Source organism: Gadus morhua, chromosome 16 (genome assembly GCF_902167405.1).
Source record: "Gadus morhua chromosome 16, gadMor3.0, whole genome shotgun sequence".
Lineage (NCBI taxonomy): Eukaryota > Metazoa > Chordata > Actinopteri > Gadiformes > Gadidae > Gadus > Gadus morhua.
The window spans coordinates 22141197-22154508 of record NC_044063.1 but is presented as its reverse complement, the minus strand read 5'-3'; the positions used below and the strand labels follow the sequence as shown (position 1 = coordinate 22154508).

The window sequence follows — 13312 nt, the reverse complement described above, 5'->3', positions numbered from 1 at the left end:
GATTATGAGGTGGAAGAATGCAAAAAAAAAAGACGCATGATCACAATAGTGTGGCTCGCTAGCCACCACAATGATAATGATGTAGACAACGTGTACGTATCCCTCCCGGTCTGAGCCAGGTTCAGCACCAACGAAGGGGAGACCTGGACCGACTTCCAGTTCTCCGAGCGGGAGGTGTATGTCTACCAGCTGCTGACGGAGCCGGGCGAGAAGAGCACCATCTTCACGATCTTTGGCTCCTACGCCGACCAGAGACACAGCTGGCTGATCCTGCAGCTCAACGCCTCCGACGTGCTGGGTGAGAGTCCTGGACAGAAATGGTTCGGTGTAGGCAATGACCGAGTAGTCAGCCAGTGGCCCGTGCTCCACTGAGGCAGTGCCAAAGCCAGTGCTTTACCGCAGTCCTGTGTGGTCCTATGGGTCAGGCGTACCGTGTGCCCCTGTGAGTCCCCCCCTGTGTGTTTCCCCCCTCTGTGAGTTCCTCCCCTGCGAGCCCCTAGTGAGTTCCCCCCCTGTGAGTTCCCCCCCTGTGAGTTCCCCCCCTGTGAGTACTTCCCCTGTGAGTGAGTTCCCCTGTGTGTGAGTACTTTCCCTGTGAGTACTTTCCCTGTGAGTACTTTCCCTGTGAGTACTTTCTCTGTGAGTACTTCCCCTGTGAGTACTTCCCCTGTGAGTGAGTTCCCCTGTGAGTAAGTTCCCATGTGAGTACTTCCCTCTGTGAGTACTTCCCCCGAGTACTTTCCCTGTGAGTGAGTTCTAGGGATCGACCGATATGGATTTTTCAGGGCCGATACCGATTTCTTTTTTTCATCAGCCCTAGCCGATAACCGATACCAGGGTGTCCACGCATCCTTCAAAAGTCTTAAAAAGCCTTAAATTCATGTTTCTAAATTGAAGGCCTTGAAAAGTCTTCAATTCATTACAAATGTCATATGCTGGTCTTAAATGCTGTAACTCAAGGTCTTAAATTTGTCGGGGCATTATTTTTCTCGTGGGACTTTTCAGGAAGGACATGTAGAGGCTTCTTTCTTGCTAGCTGCATATATAAACGATTATCTGCGTACTTGCTAGCTATTCTGCGACCATGGGTAGTTGAATGAGTCTCATTGAGTGACACACATGCTATGCTTGGGTTATAATACAGCGGGATCCCCCCCACCATCGCGTGTTTTAGGTCTTCAATTTCATTCAAGGTGGTATTAAAAAGGTCTTAAAAAGTCTTAAATTTGACCTGCTGAAACCTGCAGATACCCTGGATACGCCGATGCCGATTTTCTTGAGCCGATATTTGGAGCCGATAATACCCTGGAAATCCAGAGTTCTCGCGAGAGCACAATTTTTTTTTGCTCAGCAAGTCACTCTGGGAACAAGCAATATACTAGTGTATATTCAAGCTGGCTGTCGCCTTGCATGGTTGACTCTGCCGTCGGTGTGTCAATGTGTGTATTAACCGATGTAAGTCGCTTTGGATAAAAGCGTCTGCTAAATGCCCTAATTGTAATTGTAATATTCTGTGCCTCCCCTGGCCCCGAACATTAATCAATCGCATCGATGTATCAATCTAGGAGGGCCAAAAGCGTTGCTGTTTTACCGACCGCATATGGCAAGAGTCTTATCTATTGGTTAGCTCCACTGGTCTGGATACGTCAACCCTTGTATTCATCTGATTATTCGTAGTGTTATCCAATGTGTGATATCCAGTGATATTTTCAAATGCATGCTTGGTGCTGTCCCACCAAATTTGTACCTGGGGCGAAGATTGTACAACCTGCCTGGCAACTGATGATCGCGTCGAACGTTGCCTGGCAACGGACGATCGCGTCGAACGACGAGCGACGACGACGTCGAGACTACATACACTTTAAACACTCAATTTACTAGCTAAATTCAATTTAAACAATTAAATACAATACAAATATAAACTTTGATATCTTTAAACACTCAGTTAACTAGCTTATTTCGATTAAACAATTGAATACAATACAAATATAAAGTAAAAACAAGTGTTATCTGGTTTGTTATTTCGTCTTTGGCAACATGAGCGAGAATGTCAATGCTGAAAAAATATCGGCCGATATGATACACGTAAAAAACGCAAATATCGGCCTGCTGATATATCGGTCGATCACGAGGGAGATCCCCTGGGAGTGAGTTCCCCTGTGAGTGAGTTCCCCTGTGAGTGAGTACTTCCCCTGTGAGTGAGTTCCCCTGTGAGTACTTCCCCTGTGAGTGAGTTCCTCTGTGAATGAGATCCCCTGTTAGTGTGTTCCCCTGTGAGTTCTCATGTGAGATCCCCTGTGAGCCAGTGCTTTACTGCAGGCCTGTGTGTTCTCCCCTGGGTCAGGCGTACCGTGTGCGGAGGCGGACTACAAGCGCTGGTCTCCGTCGGACGAGCGAGGGAACGACTGTCTCCTGGGCCGGCAGATGGTGTTCCGGAGGCGCACACCGCACGCCACCTGCTTCAACGGGGAGGACTTTGACCGGCCCGTCACGGCCACCAACTGCTCCTGCCAGCGGCAGGACTACGAATGGTAACTGGCTCCTTGGCATCGGCAAACCAGGCATTGGTGGAAATATGCGTTGTTTAATCCACTTCTAAACTGTTTCTTATTGAGGAGGATGCTCTGAACAACCCTGTGGTGAAATGTAATGACTCATAGCTGCAGGAGGTCATGAACCTGGGAAGCAGACAGACCTGAGCTCTGTTCCATCTGCTCTTTATGCGTCTGGCCCCCTGCTGTTCAGACCGATGTCCAGCAGACTTTGGACAATCACAACCCTTTATCTAATATGGGCGGGTTTGATGTACAGAGCAGCTGTAGGAGCATGGCTGAGGCCTTTTCAATAACACCCGAGATGGCTGCGGCTGATGTCCCTCACGTTAATCTGATTGGTTGTAGGTCTGTCCAATTGAGTCCAGGCATTGTGCTCTTGGCCAGGTGAAAAGGTAGCCTGGCTCCGCCCGCCTAAGTACTTCCGCTCGATTTGAATTTCCCTTCAGTACTAGGTCTGGACCTGCTGTATGTAATTTGGTTTTCTGCGCTACCACAGCGTGCGCCCAATCAGCGAACAGAGGGCGTGTCTGAGAACAATGACTAGACCCGGCTTCGAAAGTTGACTGCATGCATCATCTCTGGCCTTACTATAAAATATTGATTTACAATGTGCAATTTTTTCCTGATAAATTAAATTGCTAAACCTGCAGCTGTCGTTGACGGACATTTTCGTGCAGACGCGCAAGGTGTTTGGTTTGTGTACAACCTGCGCGTGATTCCCGGCGCATGACATACGTCACAACCAAACGTTAGCGATTGGTTATGGCAGATCCAGAGTGGCACTGGGCAGATCCAATCAATTTAAACTTCAACAGACACCCGCCTTCAAGTGAGTTAACGTTTGTCAATTGATTACGTCCAGACTCTCTGTACAAATGAAATGAAGTGAAGTACGAGAGTCTGGTAGAACCAGGCTAGTGAAAAGGTACTTTGGAGATGGAAACTGATGGTAAAGTTTCAAGGCTAGTACGCACTAGTGTATTAGTATGGACAATGTTATACTAGCAACATCGGTGTATTACTATGCATTGTATTATACTAGTACGCATTAGTGTATTAGTATGTATTCCGGCACCTGAGCGAGTAGCGAGGCACCCATCACCAGATAGTGAAACACTGGACCTAGAGTAATGCTAGGAAGCTTCAATGACGAGGCTGCAAAAAGTCGCTTGCACTTGCGTGTCCTTTTATTGAGGATGTAGCATTTCCTTATGTCCAAGTTGTTTCTGATAGTATGAAACTGTAAGTAATCCAAGGCTTACACGGGCAGACGGAGCCAAATGAAAAGAGGGATCTTGAACCTCGCTGGCTTTACAAGAACATGGCTAACCTCTTAACTAATGAAGAGACTAACAACGTGTGACTTTAAACAACCAATGTGAACGCAATCATCCAAACGAACAGGAATAGACTGGCTCTAGAACAGTCTTACAGAATGAATTCATGTAACATTAAAAGTATGCATTCTATTATATTAGTACTATCAGTGTATTGTGTATTAGTATGCATTATACTAGTACTTTACTAGCACTAGTCCCTTACTGTCCACTCTATCTCTCCCCAGTGACTACGGGTTCAGGCTGAGCGAGGACCTGGCGCTGCAGGTGTGCATGCCTGACCCCGAGTTCTCTGGGAACCTCTATGCCCCCCCGGTGCCCTGCCCCGTGGGCACCACATACAGGCGCAGCAAGGGGTAAGCCGTGCGGTGGAGGAGTTCCTGTCAACCCCGGTGTTGTAGTTCAGATGTCTGTTTGTAGTTCATCACCCGTCCAACACGCCACATTCACTAGCGTCTCGGCTCGCTCTCAAACCTCGACCCCTAGCACTTCTCCAGAGGAGTTGGAGAGCGGCAGTGTTTAGAAAGGAGGACCGATCCCTTACAGTAAATACACTTTCTGTTATCTAACGGTAATGTTCGCCGTCAGGATGGCCACGAGGCAACCCCTAGTTAGCATATTGACAACAGTTGCTGCTAGCTAGCATCAAGGGAGCGGGGAACCGCTGTTTGCTTTGCTGTTTGCACTGGTGCTTTGTGAAGATCAGCATGTTGTAAAAACACTTGTTTGATTCTAGCGCCACCTGGCACCAGACTGGGAGAGCTCAACATTTGTTGTTTTCAAATTTTTGTCTTTTCTTCTTATACTTTTTTTCCCTTGTATCTTTGTTTCTCTCTCTCTCTCTCTCTCCCTGTGTCTCTCTCTGTATTTGTCTCTCTCTATCTCTCTGTCTCTCTCTCTCCCTGTCCCTGTCTGTATGTGTGTCTCTGTCCCTGTGTGTGTCTCTCTCTCCCTGTATGTGTGTCTCGGTCCCTGTGTGTCTCTCTCTCCCTGTCTCTGTCTGTCTGTGTGTCTCTGTCCCTGTGTGTCTCTCTCTCCCTGTCTCTCCCTGTATGTGTGTCTCTGTCCCTGTGTGTGTCTCTCTCCCTGTCCCTGTCTGTCTGTGTGTCTCTGTCCCTGTGTGTCTCTCTCTGTGTCCCTGTCTGTCTGTGTGTCTCTGTCCCTGTGTGTGTCTCTCTCCCTGTCCCTGTCTGTCTGTGTGTCTCTGTCCCTGTGTCTCTCTCTGTGTCCCTGTCTGTCTGTGTGTCTCTGTCCCTGTGTGTGTCTCTCTCCCTGTCCCTGTCTGTCTGTGTGTCTCTGTCCCTGTGTGTCTCTCTCTGTGTCCCTGTCTGTCTGTTTGTCTCTGTCCCTGTGTGTCTCTCTCTGTGTCCCTGTCTGTCTGTCTGTGTGTCTCTGTCCCTGTGTGTCTCTCTCTGTGTCCCTGTCTGTCTGTGTGTCTCTGTCCCTGTGTGTCTCTCTCTGTGTCCCTGCCTGTCTGTGTGTCTCTGTCCCTGTGTGTCTCTCTCTGTGTCCCTGTCTGTCTGTGTGTCTCTGTCCCTGTGTGTCTCTCTCTGTGTCCCTGTCTGTCTGTGTGTCTCTGTCCCTGTGTCTCTCACTCTGTGTCCCTGTCTGTCTGTGTGTCTCTGTCCCTGTGTCTCTCACTCTGTGTCCCTGTCTGTCTGTGTGTCTCTGTCCCTGTGTGTCTCTCTCTGTGTCCCTGTCTGTCTGTCTGTCTGTGTGTCTCTGTCCCTGTGTGTCTCTCTCTGTGTCCCTGTCTGTCTGTGTGTCTCTGTCCCTGTGTGTCTCTCTCTGTGTCCCTGCCTGTCTGTGTGTCTCTGTCCCTGTGTGTCTCTCTCTGTGTCCCTGTCTGTCTGTGTGTCTTTGTCCCTGTGTGTCTCTCTCTGTGTCCCTGCCTGTCTGTGTGTCTCTGTCCCTGTGTGTCTCTCTCTGTGTCCCTGTCTGTCTGTGTGTCTCTGTCCCTGTGTGTCTCTCTCTGTGTCCCTGTCTGTCTGTGTGTCTCTGTCCCTGTGTCTCTCACTCTGTGTCCCTGTCTGTCTGTGTGTCTCTGTCCCTGTGTGTCTCTCTCTGTGTCCCTGTCTGTCTGTGTGTCTCTGTCCCTGTGTCTCTCTCTCTGTGTCCCTGTCTGTCTGTGTGTCTCTCTCTGTGTCTCTCCCAGGTACAGAAAAGTGTCTGGGGACAGCTGTACGGGGGGAGACGTGGAGACCAGACTGAACGGAGAGATGCTTCCTTGTCCGGTTGGAGGTAGACCCCCCCCCCCCCCCCCCCCCTGGCTCAGCCGTTTTACTGTCTAAAATAGGGAGAGAAAGTTCCTCCCTTCTGGCAGGGCGACGTGTTAAAGGGTTTCGATAGCAGCGGAAATAAGTATTCGCTGTGGAGTGGGCGGACCTCCGAGTCTCGCCTGTTAGACCTGATATCTATTCAAGTGCACAACTGCAAGTCTGTCCCCCTGTTGATCTCCTTTAACCAGCCCCTCGGTGTGATGCTTGCAGAGAGCAACGAGTTCATCCTGTACGCCGTGCGGAGCTCCATCCACCGCTACGACCTGGCCACCGGCACCGACACGCCCCTGCCCCTCACCGGCCTCCGAGAGGCTGTGGCCCTGGACTTTGACTACGACCGCAACTGCCTGTACTGGGCCGACATATCCCTGGACACCATCCAGGTCTTTTTCACCTTTGTGCTGTTTCCTTTTGGTCCACCTGCTGACGCATGGCGGTCTGTGAGCTACAAGGGGGGCGGAGAACAATCAAATAATTGATACTTCAAAATCAGAAAATCGCCCAAATGTTAAGAAAAAATACTAATTTCACAAAAAATTCAAATTGTCATTTTACTCTAGTAACGCGTAAGTAAGGAGAGTCAAATAAGCAGTTGACTCTCCTTACTAAACCTAGTAGGGTATAGTAAGGTTTAGATTCATAATGAAGGCCAATAAACCCCCTTTAGTGATGAGGCCGCAGCTGTCCCCTGTCATCTGTAACCAGTCACCTGTTACCTCTCCTCTCCTTTGGGGGGCTGCTGAGAGCCATGCCCCTCCTGTCTTTACCCGGACACTGCTCCCCTCCATGCCCCCCTACCCCCACAGAGCTTAGACATCGCGTAGACATCCCCCCCACGCAGCAGGGCACGGTGGCAGACCGGCAGGCCGTGCTCCGCCCCACAGCGGGGCCAGGCAGCTGTAGAACAGAGGGTCACTGCCCGGCTGTTGTGGTTCTTGACCCCATGCAGCGGCTGTGTCTGAACGGCAGCACGGGCCAGGAGGTCGTGGTCAGGAAGGACCTTCAGAACGTAGAGGCTCTGACCTTCGACCCCATCAGCCGGCTGCTCTACTGGGTCGACGCCGGAGCGCAGAAGATAGAGGTTGGCCTGGAGTGGGTGATTGAGTGTGGTATGAATGATGCTGGGACCACTCTGGCCAGTAAGACCGTCCGGCCAGAGACTGCACGCAGACACAGGGACGCTTCTCTGGAGAGGAAGTTCAGACATCGTTGCAGATCAGGTCTTCAGCACAACACACATGGATCATATTTCCACCTCTTACGACTGTGTTCAATGTGAATATAATGTGTTCTATTTTAGGCCTCCATCTTTTCTTGATGTTCAGTGTTGCTGTTTGACTAGCAGACATATTAGACCGTGGAGTTTCTATCTAAAGATTTGAATGCACCCTAGTGGACACACGTTGTAATGCAGTAGCCAGTCGAGTTCTGTATTGATTTTATATTGTCTAATGCTGAAATAATAGATGTAGGCTTAGGTCAAATACATTTCATTCACACTGAGCACGGTCATAGTAGGCAGAAATATGATCCATATTTCTGCTTCTTTCTGAGGACTTTAAACATAGCAACACATGGTGAACACATGCTAAGTGTATAATGTTTAGTCTACAGTGTATTACTGATTACACATGAATAAACCCCTGATGTAGCCTCCACATAGTGTAGAGAATGGAGTGAACAGTGTGAAGAGAGAAAGATCGTTAATGGACAGATGTGGTCTGACTTTGGTTATCGTTGACCGGGTGGAGAAGGCTCATTTGACTGTTTACCGTGTTAAATAGCACAGAATAGAGTTGAGGAAGGGCGGCCTAAGGTAAAAGTTTTGAGCCTCTGAAGGGTGAGACAGGACAGGACTCGAGTAGCAGCTTGATCGATGGTAATGATGGGTTTTCTGATGCAGGTCTCCAACCCTGACGGAGACATGCGCCACACCCTGCTCAACTCCTCTGTTCTGGAGCACCCCCGGGCCCTGGTGCTGCTGCCAGGAGAGGGGTAACACGCACGCACGCACGCACGCACGCACACACACACACAGATGCACCCTGCTCAACTCCTCTGTTCTGGAGCACCCCCGGGCCCTGGTGCTGCTGCCAGGAGAGGGGTAACACGCACGCACGCACGCACACACACACACAGATGCACCCTGCTCAACTCCTCTGTTCTGGAGCACCCCCGAGCCCTGGTGCTGCTGCCAGGAGAGGGGTAACACGCACGCACGCACGCACGCACGCACACAGACGCACACACAGACGCACCCTGCTCAACCCTCTGTTCTAACGCGTCCCCTGCTGCTCCCTGCAGCAAGTCCAATTAGTTTCACTTCTCTTTTCCGGTTTAATTCACATTGCTTTGAGTATTTCTGTTATTCCTTATACTTCACATCACAATTCCCACTGAAGAGTCAGTGATTATGTCTCTCTCTCTCCATTTCCCTCTCCCTTTCTCTCTTGCTATCTCTCTTCCTCTTCCTCTTCCCCCCCCCCCCCCCCCCCCCCCCCCCCCAGTCTGATGTTCTGGACAGACTGGGGCGACCGGGCTGCGGGCGTGTACCGGGGTCACATGGACGGCACCAACGTGCTGTGCGTGGCGTCGGAGGGCATGCGCTGGCCCAACGGCGTGACGGTGGACGACCGCTGGCTGTACTGGACCGAGGCGTACAGCGACCGCATCGAGAGGGCCGACCTCAGCGGCGGGCAGCGCAGCGTGCTGATGGAGGGCCTGCCGCACCCCTACGCCATCGCCGTCTTCAAGGTGGGGACCCCTCTGGGAGTGTAGCCCCTAGCGAGGTAGCCCTTAGCGAGCTAGCCCCTCAGCGAGATATTCCATTAGAGAGCGAGCCCCCTTAGTGTGCTAGCCCCCTTAGCGAGCTAGCCCCTCAGCGAGATATTCCATTAGAGAGCGAGCCCCCTTAGTGTGCTAGCCCCCTTAGCGAGCTAGCCCCTCAGCGAGATATTCCATTAGAGAGCGAGCCCCCTTAGTGTGCTAGCCCCCTTAGCGGGCTAGCCTAGGGACACGTCCGAAGCAGAAAGAGGAATGACATACCAACAGAGGAACCACACGTTGGTACACAAAGTTCCCCCCAGGCCGCTGCAGAGCCTGCTGACCTGAACACGGGTCTACAATGGTCTGTGTTCAGCGCTCAGAGGACATGACAGGAGGGTGGGGTCAGGGGACGTCCTGTGGTAGGACAGGAGGGTGAGGTCAGGGGACGCCCGGTGGTAGGACAGGAGGGTGGGGTCAGGACCCCATGTTGGCTCAAGTTGGTTCAGTGTCTGTGTTGTTGTTGTTGTTGTTGTTTGTGCTTTGTTATATTCATTTGAATGGTATTGAGTTTTTGTTTGTTTGTTTGTTTGATAGAACGACCTGTACTGGGACGACTGGTCCAAAATGGGGATCTTCAAGGCTCCAAAGTCGGGCTCCCCAAACAAGGAGCTGATCATAGGCAGGCTGATTGGAGTGATGGACCTTAAGGTCTTCTACAAGGGCAAGGCCCGAGGTAACAGGGGGGTCTGACCAGGGGTGGGGGGGGGGGGGGGGGGGGGGCTGGCTCTCTGTGGGGGGCCTCTCTGAGGGGGGAGGGGGGGGGGGGGTCTGCACAGATGTCCGTAGACTTTTAGTAGATTATATTTATTTTTAAGAAATTCTTGAGAGACTTTCCAATAAAATAATCTATTACTTATGTTGCATGCACTTCATATTGTATGTATCCTCCAGTTCAGAAGTAGTAAAGGTTCTGTGTGTATTTGTCCTCCCCCTCTAGGCCATAACGGCTGCTCGGACCAGCCCTGTGCCCAGCTGTGTCTGCCCCTGCCCGGACACCGCCACACCTGCGTGTGCCCTGACGGCGCCCCCACCACGGCCCTGCCCGGCGGGGGGCTCCGGTGCCAGTGCCCCCCCGGCTACCAGCTGCTGAACACCACCTGCGTCAAGACAGGTGGGCTCCTCCCGCTCACTCGGAGTCCTCCCAGACACGGCCCCCCGTTCAGGGGAGATCCCTGACCCCCTCCCACCTAGTCCTCCAGAGACTGACCCCCTCCCACCTAGTCCTCCAGACCCTGACCCCCTCCCAAGTAGTCCTCCAGACACTGACCCCCTCTCAACTAGTCCTCCAGACACTGACCCCCTCTCAACTAGTCCTCCAGAGACTGACCCCCTGCCAACTAGTCCTCCAGACACGGCCCCTCTAGAGGGGAACACTGACCACCTCTCACTAGCCCCCCAGACAGTAACCACCTCCCAACTAGTCCTCACAGGTGCTGGTTTGCTTGGATTCATTTAAACTGGGGTGTTGTTATGATCGCTGAAATAACAGGCGTCTGTAATGTCTACTCAGCTCTCCTCCTGTAGGAATCCCTGATTTGGACACTCATTATATTGGGGTTGGATTATAATTACGTTACTTGTTCAATCAGAGCACAGCTGCTTGCCGAACCAGTATCGCTGCTCCAATGGCCGCTGCATCAGCAGCATCTGGAAATGCGACAGTGACAACGACTGTGGAGATCTGAGCGACGAACAAGAGTGCCGTGAGTATCCGAATATACCTTCTTAGATTAACATTCTCCTTAAGACTTAAAGGGATATTTTCAAAGGTTTAGGCTTATTTTAACCTTCTCTAACTTCAGTCCAAAAAGCCAACAATGAATAGGCAATATTTGATCATCCCAGATACTAGATCCATCTCTGTGCCCCTTGTGTTGGGTAAAGGGTTCCTGTCCAAGTCAGGGGCGGTCATGATCAGTCCACCCTGACTGTTAGGTGACTGAGTGTGTGTTTCGCCTGCAGCCACCACGTCCTGTGACTCGTCCATCCAGTTCCGCTGCGTGGCCTCAGGCTCCTGCATCCCTCTGGCCTTCAAGTGCGACCACGAGGACGACTGTGGGGACAACAGCGACGAAGAGCACTGTGGTAACCCCCCTCGGAACTGGGAGGGAGCATCACACTGGAGCTGAATGATTTGAACGTTTTATTTCGAGTTCTGTTGCTGACGGAAACCGATTAGCACGTGGACTCTGGTTTATTATTTGTGTGGTTTCAAAGCGAGCCTATCTATCTATCTATCTATCTATCTATCTATCTATCTATCTATCTATCTATCTATCTATCTATCTATCTATCTATCGATCTATCTGGTATCTGGTATTGGTTAATCAGTAATTCATATGGACACATGTGCAGAAGGTATGTTCACTCTAGGGCAGGGGTGCCCAACCTTTTTTGACCCAAGATCTACTTTTCAAGTAGCCAAACCTCCCGAGATCTACCAGCCTAGTATCAACATTGCAAACCTACCTTCAAGCGGGGGGGGGGGGGGGGCACTGAAGAACCTACGGACTTCAGGAGGGGTTTCATTCCGTCTGCGCACGGCACCTTCTCAACAATAATCAATAATCTTCCTCCCACTCAGGGTGAAAATGGTAGGTCTTAGCTCGTTTCCCCTCAACCATGCCAACGTTTAGGAGTGCGTTACTACTGTTGACGGCTTTCAACTGCTGTTGACAGCGCATGCGCTACCGCGCGTATATGTCCCGCGCAAAAAAAAAAATATTTAAAAAAAAAAAAAAAAAAAAATTCTTCTTCACCCCTCGCGGTCGACTTGGGATCTGTCGGCGGTCTACTGGTAGACCGCGATCGACTGGTTGGGCACCCCTGCTCTAGGGTGTGTTCTCTAAAAGCAGCACACGGTGTGAGTTCTCTAGAAGCAGCACACGCTGTGTGTTCTCTAGAAGCAGCACACGCTGTGTGTTCTCTAGAAGCAGCACACGGTGTGTGTTCTCTAGAAGCAGCACACGGTGTGTGTTCTCTAGAAGCAGCACACGGTGTGAGTTCTCTAGAAGCAGCACACGGTGTGTGTTCCCCCAGGGCGTACCTCAGGTTAACCTCCCCCCTTTCCCCCAGGGTCCCACCAGTGCGGCCCCGGAGAGTTCACCTGCACGCGCGGCGTGTGCATCCGTGAGGCGTGGCGCTGCGACGGAGACAATGACTGCCGGGATTGGTCAGATGAGACCAACTGCACAGGTGCTTGTTATGTTTTAACAAATCCCTGCGGACGTGGAGATCAGCAGATCATTTATAATCCAGCCCTGCTTATTCTGCAGTTTGTCACATCCAACTCAACCAACAAAGACATCAGGGTTTTTTATTTCTCATTTGTAACGTATAAACATATAATGCAGTATTATAACTTTTAAAATGTCTGCAGCAGCATTATAACGTGCTGCTCTCTTTGCACCTCAGTGGGTCACCACACGTGCGAGGCCAGCAGCTTCCAGTGTCACACGGGTCACTGCATACCCCAGCGTTGGGTCTGTGACGGGGATGATGACTGTCAGGACGGCTCGGATGAAGACCGCAGTCAATGCGGTGAGTGAAGGCAGGGGCCCACATGCACCTACATCCAGAGTCTAAACCTAACCCTAACCTACAGGAGCTGCACCCCTAACCCTAACCCTAACCTACAGGGTCTATAACCCTAACCTACAGGGTCTATAACCCTAACCCTAACCTACAGGGTCGACACCCCTGACCCTAACCCTAACCTACAGGATCTGCACCCCTAACCCTAACCCTAACCTACAGGGTCTATAACCCTAACCCTAACCTACAGGGTCGACACCCCTAACCCTAACCTACAGACTCACCCTGGAGCAGTGTGGGTGTACAATGTGTACACTCTTAGCAACTGTCAGGTGTCCCTCTGCTGCTGTGTGTCCCCAGGGGGCGAGCGTTGCATCGGCTTCCTGTGTCCCAACGGAACCTGCCTGCCCGCCGCCGCCCACTGCAACGGAGTCACCGACTGTCCCAGCGGCGCAGACGAACACAACTGTGGTGAGCAAACAGACCTGCAGCATAAGTCTCCACCCGGGGTGAGAGTTCACCCTCCGAACTTAATTTCCATGACACATTGATACGGGGTTATATTGTATCCATGGTTGCAATGGGTCAGCAGCCTTTGGCTGTCCCGGGCCAACCAGTCACACCCCACTACAAATGTCAGTAAAATTACACATATTTGGTTTGTTTTTCAGTACAACTACAATGTGTTAAGCTGTATCCGACCAGTGTTTTTATATTGTTAATTCTGTCATCAGTTGGTATCAAGAACGATGTCATGAATACTGCTAGATTGCTAATACAG

At 51.2% G+C, this 13312-nt stretch overlaps 1 protein-coding gene across 1 annotated transcript in view; it reads left to right on the top strand.

Annotated features, from left to right (window-relative positions):
* sorl1 (sortilin-related receptor, L(DLR class) A repeats containing) overlaps positions 1–13312 on the top strand; it is a 54926-nt gene that overhangs the window by 24775 nt on the left and 16839 nt on the right. The window contains exons 13-27 of the mRNA XM_030381513.1: positions 120–298; positions 2345–2531; positions 4120–4248; positions 6048–6133; positions 6382–6554; positions 7121–7252; positions 8075–8166; positions 8679–8925; positions 9532–9670; positions 9935–10108; positions 10587–10700; positions 10960–11082; positions 12073–12192; positions 12412–12537; positions 12892–13002. Coding sequence (XP_030237373.1) covers positions 120–298; positions 2345–2531; positions 4120–4248; positions 6048–6133; positions 6382–6554; positions 7121–7252; positions 8075–8166; positions 8679–8925; positions 9532–9670; positions 9935–10108; positions 10587–10700; positions 10960–11082; positions 12073–12192; positions 12412–12537; positions 12892–13002 — 2132 coding nt within the window. The remainder of the gene's footprint in view (positions 1–119; positions 299–2344; positions 2532–4119; positions 4249–6047; positions 6134–6381; positions 6555–7120; positions 7253–8074; positions 8167–8678; positions 8926–9531; positions 9671–9934; positions 10109–10586; positions 10701–10959; positions 11083–12072; positions 12193–12411; positions 12538–12891; positions 13003–13312) is intronic.